The 13,587-nt window shown below is 44.8% G+C and overlaps 1 protein-coding gene across 3 annotated transcripts; it reads left to right on the forward strand.

Moving 5' to 3' along the window:
* The first annotated feature begins 5,493 nt into the window (after positions 1–5,493).
* LOC118834860 (zinc finger protein 501-like) lies at positions 5,494–12,017 on the forward strand. 3 transcript variants are annotated; one of them, XM_036742299.1, is made up of 5 exons: positions 5,494–5,552; positions 6,276–6,376; positions 8,970–9,096; positions 9,644–9,739; positions 10,461–12,017. In XM_036742299.1, exons 2-5 carry the CDS (start codon positions 6,341–6,343, stop codon positions 11,756–11,758), a joined length of 1,557 nt encoding a protein of 518 aa, XP_036598194.1. In that variant the 5' UTR covers positions 5,494–5,552; positions 6,276–6,340; the 3' UTR covers positions 11,759–12,017. The 3 variants fall into 3 exon arrangements, with proteins under 3 accessions (XP_036598194.1, XP_036598195.1, XP_036598196.1); XM_036742300.1 differs by lacking the exon at positions 5,494–5,552 and having other exon boundaries at positions 5,968–6,376; positions 8,970–9,139; XM_036742301.1 differs by lacking the exons at positions 5,494–5,552; positions 10,461–12,017 and having other exon boundaries at positions 5,968–6,376; positions 9,644–10,223.
* Positions 12,018–13,587: the final 1,570 nt, after the last annotated feature.

A 13,587-nucleotide genomic window follows, 5' to 3' on the forward strand; every position in this document is an offset into this window, starting at 1 on the left:
TATATACAGGTAAAAAGGGAAAAGAAAATATAAGGGATTCAATAGAGCTAAATTATTTACATCCCTACACAGGAAGATGATTCTTGTAATTCTTAAAAATTTTTATCATTGTATAGCTAGAGGGAAATACTTAGTATGAGAATAAGGGGAGTTTGAGGGAATGAAATTAAGAGATGAGAAAGAGGAGGGTGTGGAAGGAATGGAGAGGTAGAATGGGGTAAATTATTTCACATGATGATCTGGTTTCATTATGATTTAGTTATCAGAAAAGCAAAATTTAAATGGCTGTACTAACTTGTATTGAGACCTGTTTTGAAAAAAGATTTTAGCAAAAAATCTAATAATCTCTAAAAGTAACCTGAATCAGAAAAGTACCTCCCTTTGGAGCTTCTCTGAGAACAGGCACATTCCAGAACACACATGAAAAGAAGTTTTCAGAAACCCAATGACTTCATGTGACATCTGAGCCCTAAGGTATGATGTGCTAAGGAAATGGACACTGGAAATGGGTTAATGAGAAAGAGACTACATGTTCACCCTTCCCTCTCATTCCTTCCTCGTGCACCTCTGTTTCTGTATGTGCCTTAGTTTACCTTTGTTGCACTTATTCACCACAGTAGTCAGCCAATAAATATTTATCAGGTACCTACTTGGTGTCAGTCACTGTGTTAAGCCCTAGAGATACAAAGACTAAAGACAGGTCTTGCTCTCAAGGAGCTCACATTCTAATGAAACCAACAACAAGCAAACAACTCTGTATAAGAAGGCTATGGCAGGAAAATTGGAGATAATCCAGGGGAAGGTACTAGTATGAAGGAGGATAGGATAGAGAGAGGCTTCTTGTAGGAGGCAGGATTTTAGCTGGGACTTGAAAGAAACCAGGGAAGCCAGGAGGTGGACATGAGGAGGGAGAGAATTCTGGGATGGGGTGAGAGAAACAGACAGTCTGTGAAAATACCTGTGGTCAAGCTTTTTTGAAGAGAAGCAAGAAGGCCAGAGTCCATGGGAGATGCAAAGTGTAAGAAGACTAGAATGCTAGGGGATAAGGCTATGAGGGCTTTGAATGACAAAGAGAAAATTTTGTGTGTCATCCTGGAGATCATAGGGAGATCCTGGTGTTTATTGAGAGGGAGATGACATCATCCAAGTTCCACTTTGGCAGCTGAGTGGAGGATGACCTGAAGTGGGGAGAGATTTGGGAGGGAGACCAAACCAGCAGCCTATTGCAATAGTAAATAACAGACTATTGAATTTTAAAGCCTTCTCTATCCTCGTTCCAACCTCTGTTTTCAGGCTCATTATACATTTCTCCCCCCTTTACTCTGCAATCCAGCCCAGTTGGCCTCTTGGTTCCTCACCCATGACACCCATTTCTGGTCTCTGCACATTTACATTGGCACATTCCTGGAATCCATCCCAGTCTTACTTCTATTTCCTAGGCTCCCTCTCTTTAACACACAACTTCATGAAGCTTTTCTGAATCCTCCCAACTGCTTGTGCCTCCCTCCCAAGTTATCTCATATTTAACCATGTTGTACATATTTGTAAACATCATATTGATGTTTTTATATATACATATATATATATATATATAATTGTTGTCTCCTTCATTAAAATGTAAACTCTGGTAAATTTTGATGGTTTACTTCTTTGTGCCTATATTTCAGCTCCTAGTACAGTGCCTGGCACACAACAGGTGCTTAATAAATACTTGGTGATTAATTGATTCTCCTGGATAACCATTCCCATATTCTTGTTTCTATTAGAATTTTGATTGGAGGAACTTTCCATCCCCATCAACAACCTTTGTCAATCAAAACAGGTTTTGCATGATTTTTCAAAAAGCCATCATATGTAGAAGGAGCAGTACCCTCTACCCCCAGTAATTGACTAGGACCAACTCTGAGCAGTAGTTAAAAGGGAAGGAAGAAGAACCTAAAAAGAGGTTTAATCAATATAATCAGCTGTAATTAATACGCTTCATTTCCCAATTTTGTCTGCTGAATGAAGATACACCTAGTAAGCAGAGGAAAGCAGAGGACAGGGGAAAACCAGAAATGAAGAGTTACCAATGGATAAAAGGACAGAAAGGCAAACAGAGATATGCAGACACAGGGACTCAAGGGGCTGTCCAGCCTCCCATAGGCCATTTCCCATACCCCTTTCCTCCTTCACTCACCTCCACTCACCTACCCAAGTCCATCTGTTAACCCTGTGACTCCCAAGCTGTTTCATCATGACACTGTTGGGGCAGAAACGTCCCTGGAGAAGGATCTGGATTTGGAAAGCCAAAGGTCTGCTTCCTGAGTCAAGATTCTTGCCTGTTTCTCACTTGGTTTTGCATTTCTACACATTAAATCTCTGCTTGTAAACCTATATTTTCCCAGTGGCAGAAAAGTCAGAACAAAACTTTTAATGGGATCATGACAATACATGCTAGTAAGATGCCTTCCCCAAACCCTGGGAGGTAGGTGCAATTATAATCTCCATTATATGGAGTAGCAAATAGGCCTACCAAGGGCAATGTGGTTCTTTGAGGTTTACAAAATCCCTCCCATACACTGTCTCATTAGATGAACTGAAGAGCTCTGCTAGGTGGTGAAATCAGAGAGCTAGAGCTGCCAGGGATCACAGAGAGTTAGAGACAACGGACCCTTGGGAATCATCACAGTGAAATGAGATCTTTATGAGATAGTCATGCAGGCACTTACTTGTGATCCCTACAGCCCTGGTTACCTCCTCTGACACTGCTCACTTCTACTGAATACAGGGGAAGAAAATTCCCAATCACCACATCTCCATCTCTGGAGAAGCTGGGACTGGTTTTAGGGAAGCAGTGGGGCTTCTCAGTCTTGTGCACAAAAGGTGAAAGCTGTGGGAGCATTAACAAGAAGACAGGAATTATCTGGGAATTTTTTTTTCTGAATGTCGGGCAGCATCACCCCGAACATGACTTAAGACCTAAAGTCTGGAGGGAGCCAAGTAGTGGCTACCACTGACATAAGGTCTCCTGCTTGCTCCTTGCTCTGGTAGGGAGCTGTCCAGCATCTGAAACATCACCTCAGTGCAAAGCCCTACTCTGCATGCCTAAGAATACACCGTCGAACAAGCGGCAAGACTGTGTTGGGGCAGTGATGGAAGGAAGAGAGTATTTAAGCATCCCTGGCTCTTAGGCTGGCCACTTTCCCCCTTTAGTGCTTTTGTTTTTGAGAGTAGACAGGAGTCTGGCTTTTCCCTCACATCAACATCCATCCTCAGCCAGGGAGAAGCTCTGGGGACCATTCCTGCCTGAGGCATCTCCAACTTTGTCCCTGAGTCCAAGGGGAGAACCAAAACAGAAGCAGGAGATATGTTTTGGAATCTCCTTCGTGTTCCTAGCAGAGCTCATGGGACCAAAGAAACTTGGGTCTCTTAAGAGGCTAATTTTCCCTGTTTGAGTGTTTCCTCCACCTGAGCACATGTGTATCCCTGTGTCAATAAGCAGCTGTAGGGACTCTGGGGCTGACATAGGCTGTTACTTCAGGCAGAATTCTCTCCAGCATGATTCTGGAGTTCAGGCAGGAATCAGTGTGAGGTGGCAAGATCACAAACTCTCAGTGATTGCAATCAGGTCAACAGCCTACAAGACTTGGGGCCTTGAGGTACACACACTTGTGACAACAGCAACATTCGAACTTCAACTTGAAGGCTTGCAAAGCACTGGATTATTATTATAGTTGATCTGCATATCACCCTTGTGAAGAAGGTGCTATCACTGTCCCCATTTTATGGAAAGGGAAACAGTTACAGAACTATTAAGTGTCTGAAGCAAGATCTGAATGGAGGTTTTCCTAACTCCAAGTGAGATGCTATTATTCATGATCCCACCTGTCTGCCTCTGATGTTAACCTTGAGCTATGCATTCCAAGCCTGACACAACTGGGGGCCCAAAGTGATCCTTTCTACGGGCTGTCCTTGGCCATGAATTACTTACATGTCCCCTTATCTTCCTACTCCAAATGTCCCATCACAATAATTGACTATCAGAGATGTATAACAGAATATCAGAAATGAAAAGGCCCTCCGAGGTCATCAGGTCCAGACATCCTCCTTCACAAAGGTTATTCCATAGACCTGCAATTTTACTGACCCCACCACCCCATCATGACATAAGGGACGATCCTTAAGAAGTAACAAATCCTTGAGGATTTGAGAGTTATAAGGAACTTCAGAAGGCATCTAGTCTATACTTAAAAGGGAATCCTAGCTTCAGAATTGCCTATCCAATCTCAGCTTCTACTTAAAGACTCAGTGATAGAGACTTCACCACTTCCTGGGGTAATTCATTCCATTTTGGATGAGTTCTAGTTGTTACGAGGTTTTCTTCATGTCATGTTGAAATCTTTACCTCTGCCACCTTGATCCACTCTTCCTCTTCAACCTTCGAGTGACCAAACACTTGGAGACATCATATGCCTCACACACTTAAATATTTTCTTTTCCTGCCAAGACATGTGCAGTTCCTTTAATCTGTGTATATGTAATCTCTAGTCCCTCAACATGTTGGCCATCCTCCATAACTATCCTCCCCACCGGCTTTCCTGGAATGAAGGGAAATACAGTAGGAAGAGCACTAGAGATTGATTTGGAATCAGCATGTAGCAGACTTCTATATTCTGTCTATAAAACCCTTTACACGATCTCAGTTGAGCCCCAACCCAATCATGTGGGGGGGCATTGAATGTTGAACAGTTATTGTATGGCATGTAAAGGCCAGAGATTCCTTATGCTTTTGTGACTGATTCACAGGAGAAAGTATTTCCTATCACCTTGATGGTGTTGACCTTGGGGTCACATCTCCAATCCTTCCTTCTCTCAGTACAGAAATTCTCTCCTTAAGTCCCCTTGTAGATACCTGAAATCAGAGAAGGCCCGTCTTCTGAGCACAGCTCTGCTCTGGACCATTCCTCCACACTTCCCAGGGACACAATATAGAACGTGGTCCCACCACCCTCCTTCCCTTCCAAGCAATCCCGCTTTTCCCCGGAAGAACAAAGGGCTGGGATCAAATTCAAGGGTGGATCTCTCACTGGCACTTTCACGTTTCCAATGAACAGGCCTTGCAGATAGCAAACCCAATGTGATCAACCAGCGGGAGCAAAGAGGAAGACCGGGGATGCTGAAGGGAGGTGGCCCAGCAAGATCGTGGCCAGGTGACTACAGCTGACTACAAAGCAGAAGGGCGCTGCTGGGGGCGGGGCAGGGCAGGGGCAGCGACAGTGCCTCTGATTGGTTCAAAGCCCTCTCCCCCCGCCCCCTCTCCCCGCCCCTGCAAGAGGGGAAAGGCAGTGTGTGAAATGCGCAGGCGAGGAGGGAGGGGCTCCCCACTCCAGGGGCCCGGAACCGCCGAGTGAGCTCCGCCCCCGAACGAGCGAGCCAATAGGCGCGTCCCTCCGCGAGGGCGTCGGACGGAGAGTCTGCGCAGGCGCGGGAGACTCCGCTTCCTTCTCTTGGAGACCCGCTCGCGGGCTTCTTAGCTGCTGGTCCTGCAGAGTCCGAAGCCCTTGTTCTGGGTCTGGTGAGGGGGAGGGGAGGGGACGGGCGCTCGGGATCCCCGCCCCCTCAGCTCTCCTCGCCTCTGTTGGCTCGTCTCTCAAATGGGGCGAAGGCTCCTGGATCCGGGGGCGGCGGGGGTGGGGTAGTGAGTAGGGACCGCCCCGCCCCCTCCCTTTCTTCTTCCCCCTTTCTCTTCGCCCCTCAGTTTATCTTCCTCCTCTTCCCCTCTTCCTCCCGTTTTCTCCTCCCCAGTCCCGGGCTCCTCTTCCCTTCCGTTCCCTTCGCCTCCCTCCTCCTGCTCCCCACATCTCCTCCCCTCACATAAGTGACCTTGGGCTCCCACACGCCTCGCCCCCTTCTCCCCACCTCCTGCATTTCTAGGGTTCGGACCCCCTGGGAAAGGAGCCCCAGCCCACAAGGCGCCCCCCACCCTCCCCCAGGTGTCACTGCCTCCTCCCCCCTCACATGACCTGGCATTGGGGGTGGGGGGAACAGGGGACACAGTCTGGGCTTTTCTGTCTCCTTGCCATTTCTAGCCCCTAGAATGGAGAGAGGTATACAGTAGGCACTTCATAAATGCACGGGGAGTTGACCCAAGTCCTGGAAACAGACCTACCGCCCCTGGTGTCACTTGGAGCAGGGAGGACTGTGGGCATTTCCAAGGCAGAGGCAGGTCTGGGAGCTGGGAAGGGGGAAGGGGGAAGGGCCCACCCCTCTCATTGCTGCCTTCTCCTTTCTAGCTCAGCCTTGTGGGACCCCAGGGGCCTGGGTGTGGGCCAGAGCAGGGAGCGGGAAGGAGTGAAGAATGGGCCCAGTGCTCCTCACCAGCAGGTTTCCCCAGGTAAGCAGCATCGTCCTCTTCCCTGACAGGGTGTCTCAGGTCACACGGTGTAGACAGGTCCTTTCTCTAGTTCTCTCTCTCATCAGACACCTGGGGCTGCTGAGCTATTCAGTCACCAGATCACAGTGCCTGGCATCCAGAAGGCACTTAACAAATGCTGGTCTACCTGATGTGACTCAGCAGTTGAGGGGACCCTTAAAGGTGGCATCTCCTGGGAGGCTGTCTCTGGTACTCCCTGTGGTTTCTCCTAATTCCCTCCCCAAATGTCCCCATCCAGTGGCCTGTTCTCAGGCCTCATCATCTCCTCTCTGACAGTTTCCTGACCCTGCTCCATCTTGGTCCCCTCCTCCTACCTGTCTGACCACTCTTCCCTTCTCTGTCTCCTTTGCTGGGTCAGCATCCATGGCATGCCTCTGTCTGAGAGGCTTGTCCAAGGCTCTGGCCTGGCCCTCCTCTCTTCTGCCTCCAGGCTCTCTAACTTGGGGGGTCTCATCCCATGGACTCCACTCCTGAATCTACAACTAGGAAAATAGGACTTTTTAAACAGGATGTCTCATAGGCATCTCCAACTCACCACATCCCAGGATAACTCAGTATCTCCCCCCAAACCCTCCCTGTTTCTGAACCTGGGTATTCTGTGGAGGACCCCACCATCCTCTAGGTCCCTCAGGCTGGCATTGTCATTGTTCCCTCCCTCTCTCAGCTCACATATGAGATCAGCTGCCAACTTAAGGGATTTCTCTTTCTGCACCATCTCTTGCCTGAGCATGTTCCCTCTGTCCAGTGACCCAGCCCTTCCCCTAGTGCAGGCCCTGGTCACCTCACGCTGGACTCTTACCAGAGCCTGCTGTTTTGTCTCCTGGCCTCCAACCTTTCCCCACTTCAGTTCACCCTCCACTCACCTGCCAAAGTCATTGACTTTTTCTTTTTTAAATTTAAACTACCTCATTTAAGCCTTAGGGTCCTCACTCTCTGAATGGAGCTTTTTTGGGTTTCCAACTTGTGACATCATCAGTATAACCGGTGTTTTAACACTATGTGTCCCAATTTCTCCATCTGAAGTTCACATTAAATTTCACCCCATCCACTAACTCTTACCTTCTGTGCTAAAAAGTTGTGCCTGGGGAACTGAAATCTGATCCCTGCACAAACACATTTATAAAGTGTCTTGTTTAAAATGCCGATTATGCAAAAATTTTGAAATTAGAGAAATGACATTCAGGAAGCAAGAACATTTAATGGAACCCCACTCTGAGGGAGAATTGTCCTAAAGATTAAGTAAGGGCCAAGGTTCTCGACTCCATTCAGGCATCAACTTGAAATTTCAGTGAGTGGGAAGACAATATATGATTTAAAAAAGAACACCCCTTAAGTGTAGAAGATAACCCTTCTACCACATTAATGTAGACCCTCTTGCTCTCTCACCTGGATTTTATAAACAGCCTCCTCCTATTTGGTTGGGTCTCCTGCCTCAAGTCTCTCCCCACTCCAGTCCTTCCTGCACAAGTCACTAAAGTGGTTTTCCTATAGCACAGGTCTGACTATGCCACCCCACTGCCCCTCAGAAAACTCCAGTGACTCCCTTTTCCTTCCAAGACCAAACATAAAATCCCCCATTTGGCATTTAATGTTCTGTATAAACTTTTGCTTGTCTTTGTGTGTTAAACTCCTCCATGCTTCCTGTGGTCCAGCCAGATCAGCCTATTTTCGGTTCCTCACACATGACCACCCCACCTCCACGCCCTAGTCTCTTCTCTCTGCCTTTGCTTCCCATCCCTTCGTGGAACGCTTTTCTCCCTCAACTTGCCCCTCTTGGAGGCACTGCCTTATTGCTTCAAGGGTCAGCTCGATACCTGCCTTTTACAGAAACCCACTCCTGCCCCCTCAACTACTATTGTCTTGCTGGCCCCAGTCAGGACTGTTTTTGCTTTTTCTTTGCATCCCCATCATGTAACCCAGTGTTTGGCCCATAGTTAGCCCTTAACAAAGACCTGTTGTTTGGTTCTGCTGCCTTTGTGAGAACACTTCTGAAGGGAAACCTGAGCTATTGAGTAGGAAGCATCATGGTCTGATGGAGAGAGCTTTGAAGGGGGTCTGGAGACAGGGATGGGAGCCATAGCTCTGATCTATCTGTGAATGTGAACAATCCACAAAGCCTTTCTTAGCCTCTGTTTGCTAATATGTAAAGTAGGGATAAGGAACACTGACCTTCCCAAGATGGTTGTGAGGAAAGTGTTGTCTAGAGCTTGTCTGTCAGTAGTCAGGTGCATGTTGCCTCCGCCATTGGACTGTGAGCTCCTTGAGGGCAGGGACTGTTTTTGCCCTTCTTCGTATCCCCAGGGCTTAGCACAGAGCTTGACACAAGGTAAACTCTCCACAAATGCTCAATGACTTGATGATGACTTTTCTTTTGTTACATAATTCAGATCTGCTACAACCGGAAATATGTGGTAACTACCCCTAAAGATCTGGCTTTGAACATTCTGAAACCTGAATATAATAAAAATCAGTCCTCATTCTCACCAACTTCACATCCTTTCCCAGGTCTATCTGAGGTATGGTCCCTGGCTGAGCACAAATTTATTTGTTTCAGGAATCCATGAGATTCAAGGATGTGGCTGTGGACTTCACCTGGGAGGAGTGGGGCTACCTAGACACTTCCCAGAAGGAGCTTTACTGGGAGGTGATGCTGGAGAACTACTGGAACCTGGTCTGCCTGAGTAAGGATGGCTCCTCTGGGGACTCAGGATCTGCCCCTGAAAGGTTATTTGCTTCCTTCTGCTGGGGCTGGGTCTAGTGTTCAGCACTGGTGCTTTGGCTTGTTTAAAAAAAAAAAGGCAAACGTGTTAATCACAGTAAGACCAAGAGACAGGATTCTTGTGCTCCCTGGTCCCAGCTGAAGTGCCCTTCCTTTGTATGTCTGGAACCAGATTATTTCATAATGTGATCTCACTCTAGCTCTGTTCCCCCATGCCAGAGACACTTTCTAAAGTCCCAGGGCAGTGTTTGAAGTCATAAAAGTCCCAGATACTTTAGTATTGAATGTTTCAAATGAACTCATTATCTTTCTGAACCTAACTCCATTCTTTGTTCCATTCCTTTATCTTCCCAGGAAAATAAGCCATATGACCCTTCATATATTTTCTGTGTGGTCCTCCTTAGCTTCCAGACTACCTGGATGTTCCTCACTTGCTCCTAGGGGGCTGTGAGCCTCAGCCTCTGAGGTTACCCTCCTTCTCCTATCACTTTCCCATTTCCTATCACTAGGCCTTGCAGATTCCAACAAGGATGTGATCTCTCAGCTGGAGTTAGGGGAAGCACATGGGATTCCAACGGGTAGTGTCCTAAGAGTCATCTGGCCAGGTGAGTGAGTGCCAGGCTGTTGAGTACATGACACCCTACTTCTCAGCTTGTCATTTATCTTTGAGCCCCCTGAAAATGGGAGCATTTGTGATCCCCATGACATCTTTGGTCACAAAGTCTTCTCCCAGCCATGGATCTTCCAGATAATTTCTCCTCTGCTCCTCTGGCTTGTTTGGATGACGTCGCCTTTTATATTTGGTATGTATAGATAGATCAGATTCTGTCGGTGCTTTCAGAATGTATAAACACTGCTCCACTGTGGGTGGGACATTGAATTGTTTTGATCTTTTTGGAAAGCAAAGTGCAATTCTGTGATGTAGGAGCTCCACATAACTTCCTCTTCTTAGACCCAGTGATCACACTCTCATGACTCTGCCAAGTGTGATATTCAGATGAAGAATTTTCCATGAAAGAAAAATACTTCAAACTGCGTTGTTCTTATTGGTATAAAGGAGCCAGCAGTTGTCAGTATTTCCCTTGATTTTGCGTTGTTTGCATCAGTTTTGGCATATTCACCTAATAATAATATTATTAGGCCATATGAAAGGATAAGCCTGGCAATTCCAAAGAAATTTTAGAAAATATAAGAATTTATTGCAATCCAAGTGAAAGCAGTGTATATGTTGCTTATAATAACCAGAATATTGGGGAAAATGAAGCATAGGCAAAAGCTTTTTTATCCAAATAAAAGGTGTATTTATACTTTTTTTTTTCCTTTCAGATTGGGATGCCAGGGCTCAGACCAAAGAGTCAACTCCAAAGATATGCACTTCTGTGGAAGACTTATCCCAGCAAACGCCCTCATGGGATGATCCATGCATCTCCAAGATGGGGAAAGCCTGGGAATATTATAGCAGGCTAAAGAAAGAGCAGAATAATGAGGAGAAACACTCTGGTCAAGGAAAAGGAAACCAAACAGAACTTGCCAGTGAAGTAAGAGGCTCTAAACACAGTAAATACAGCCCAGTCCATTTTCCACAACGGGAAGTATCTGTAGTAATAAATCTCCATAAAGGTGATATCCAGAGAAGGAACTTCACCATGGAGTCAGACCAAAGACAGTGTAATCAAATCTGTTCACAGAAGAAATATTCTGAGGCTAACAAATGTCAGGAAACCTTCAGCCCTGATTTTGATAGCATTAAAAAATACGGAGTTCTTGGTGAAGAGAAATATGAAAATGGGAATTGTTTCTTCCCAAATAATGAACTTGCTCCACACCAAAGAACTGATACAGGAAAAAAGTGTCCTGAATTAACTAAAAGTGAGAAGACATTCTGTCAGAAGGCATATCTTACTCAATACACTAGTATTCAGAGTCAGAACAAATATTATAAATGCAGCGAATGTGGAAAGGCCTTCCCGCAGAAGATAAAACTTGTACAACATTACAGAATTCATACTGGAGAGAAACCTTTCAAATGTAGCGAATGTGGAAAGGCCTTCCGTCAAAAGGCACATCTCATAAGACATTGTAGGATTCATACTGGAGAAAAACCTTTTAAATGCAGTGACTGTGGGAAAGCCTTTCCCTGGAGCACAGCGTTGACTCTACATCGGAGAACTCACACTGGAGAGAAATCCTATGAATGCAATGAATGTGGAAAGACATTTGCATCACACAATAACCTTTCTCTGCACAGGAGAATTCATAAAGGAATAAAACCTCATGAATGCAGTGTGTGTGGGAAGGCATTCTCTCAGAAGTTTATTCTCACGCATCACAGTATTATTCATAGTGGAGAAAAACCGTATGAATGCAATGAATGTGGAAAGGCATTCCCAACAAACTCTAAACTTTCTGTGCACCAGAGAATTCATACAGGAATAAAACCTTATGAATGCAGTGAATGTGGAAAAGCATTCTCTCAGAGATCTGATCTTACTCGTCATGTTAGTATTCATACAAAAGAAAAATCATATGAATGCACTGAATGTGGAAAATCCTTCACCAGGGGTGCAGGTTTTTCATCCCATAAGAGAATACATGCCAGACAGAAATCTTATGAATGTGATTAATATGGGAAGGCATTGTACCAGGTCAGAACACTTACTCAACATTGTAGAATTCATGATGGAGAGAAATCTCATTAGTATCACGTTGAAGCAAAACATTTCTCTTGCAGAGACTTTTTGATAAATTTACTTCATATTGGAAAGGATCCAAGAAATACAGTGCATGTGGAAAGCCCTTTAATTTATGATGATGAGCTATTTTTCCTCAATACAGGGGGTCATTGACTGGAGATACAAATCAGGCATATACTTTCACAAGTAACCAATGTGTTGCCTTATTTTCCTTCACAATATTAAATTGTTACAGGAGAGCTCTTTATTGGGGAGGGGAGAGTCAGTGGTGACAATTACGTGTCCAAAAAGTAAAGGGACCATCAATAAAACAAATGCCAGAGTCCCTCAGCCAGAGCACACTTAATATCCTGAATATCATGCTTCCAGCATGAAAGCTAAAAAGATGTAGGGGAGACAATAGTGTAGTTAGGTAGGTGTGATTAGAACAATTTAGTGGCTGCTTGAGTGGTTACAAATGGTTTAATAACAGCTTGGAAAGTGGTCAGCGCTCAATGCCTTTAGGGAATTTGCTTAGGCCTATTACATTGAGCATCAGTCTTGAGATAATATATGTAAAACACTGAATTTTTTATGTAGTATTTTTTCCCACTACATGTAAAGACAATTTTTAACATTCATTTTTAAAACATTATGAGTTCCAGATTTTCTTCCTCCTTCACCTCCCCCCTCCCTAAGACAGTAAGCAATTTCATAAAGATAATATATGTGCGATCATGTACAACATATTTCCATATTGGTCATGTTGTGAAAGAAACAGACCAAAAGAAGAAAAAATAATGTTAAAAACAATATGTTTTGCTCTGCATTCAGACTCCATCAGTTCTTTCTCTTGATGTGAATAGTATTTTTCATCATGCATCCTTTGGAATTATCTTAGATCTTTGTATTGCCGAGAAGAGCTAAGTCATTCTCAGTTGATCATTGTACGTATTGCTGTACTGTACAATATTATTCTGGCTCCACTTCACGTTGCATTAATTCATGTAAATCCAGGTTTTTCTGAAATTTGCTCATAATTTCTTATACTACAAATATTTTTGTACAAATAGGTCCTTTCGTATTTTTAAAAAATCTCTTTAATTGTACCTAGTAGTGGTATTGTACTCGATTAGTGGTATTGCAGGATCAAAGGGTATGCACAGTTTTATAGCTCTTTGAGCATAGTTCCAAATTTCTCTCCAGAGTTGTTGGATCAGTTCACAATTCCACCAACTGTGCTTTAGTGTCCCAGTTTTCCCACATACCCTCCAATATGTATCATTTTCCTTTTCTGTCATTAGCCAATCTGATAGGTGTAAAGTACTACTTCCACTCTGTAAATTTTAAAGCATCATATAGATGTAATCTCCTTATTATAGACATAGATGGTAGGCATATCAAATTTTGTGATGGCTCAGAAAAGGTACCTTCATTTTGTCCCTTCCCCTTAACCCTCTTTGAGAGAAGGGAGAAAGGTGTGAGTTTCAAGCACAGAGAATAGGTAGGACATAGAATGTCCTTTAAGTCAATTTGACTTAGGGGAGGTTCTAGCTCCTGTTGGGGGTGGTGGGTGCAATGAGCTGGAAGACAGCAACAAAAAGGCATGTCAAACCATCTGAGTCCTTTACAAAGCCTTCTGGGAAGTGACCTGAAGAACCGGGGAGGGTTGAGGGTGTGTGTGTATATCAGGGGCCTGGCTGTCTGGGTATGATAGATGAGGCAGGAATTTGCCGTGTCTCCATTTCCGCGATACAGAGAAGAAAAGATGGTAAAGCTAC

This window comes from Trichosurus vulpecula, chromosome 1, assembly GCF_011100635.1.
Source record: "Trichosurus vulpecula isolate mTriVul1 chromosome 1, mTriVul1.pri, whole genome shotgun sequence".
Lineage (NCBI taxonomy): Eukaryota > Metazoa > Chordata > Mammalia > Diprotodontia > Phalangeridae > Trichosurus > Trichosurus vulpecula.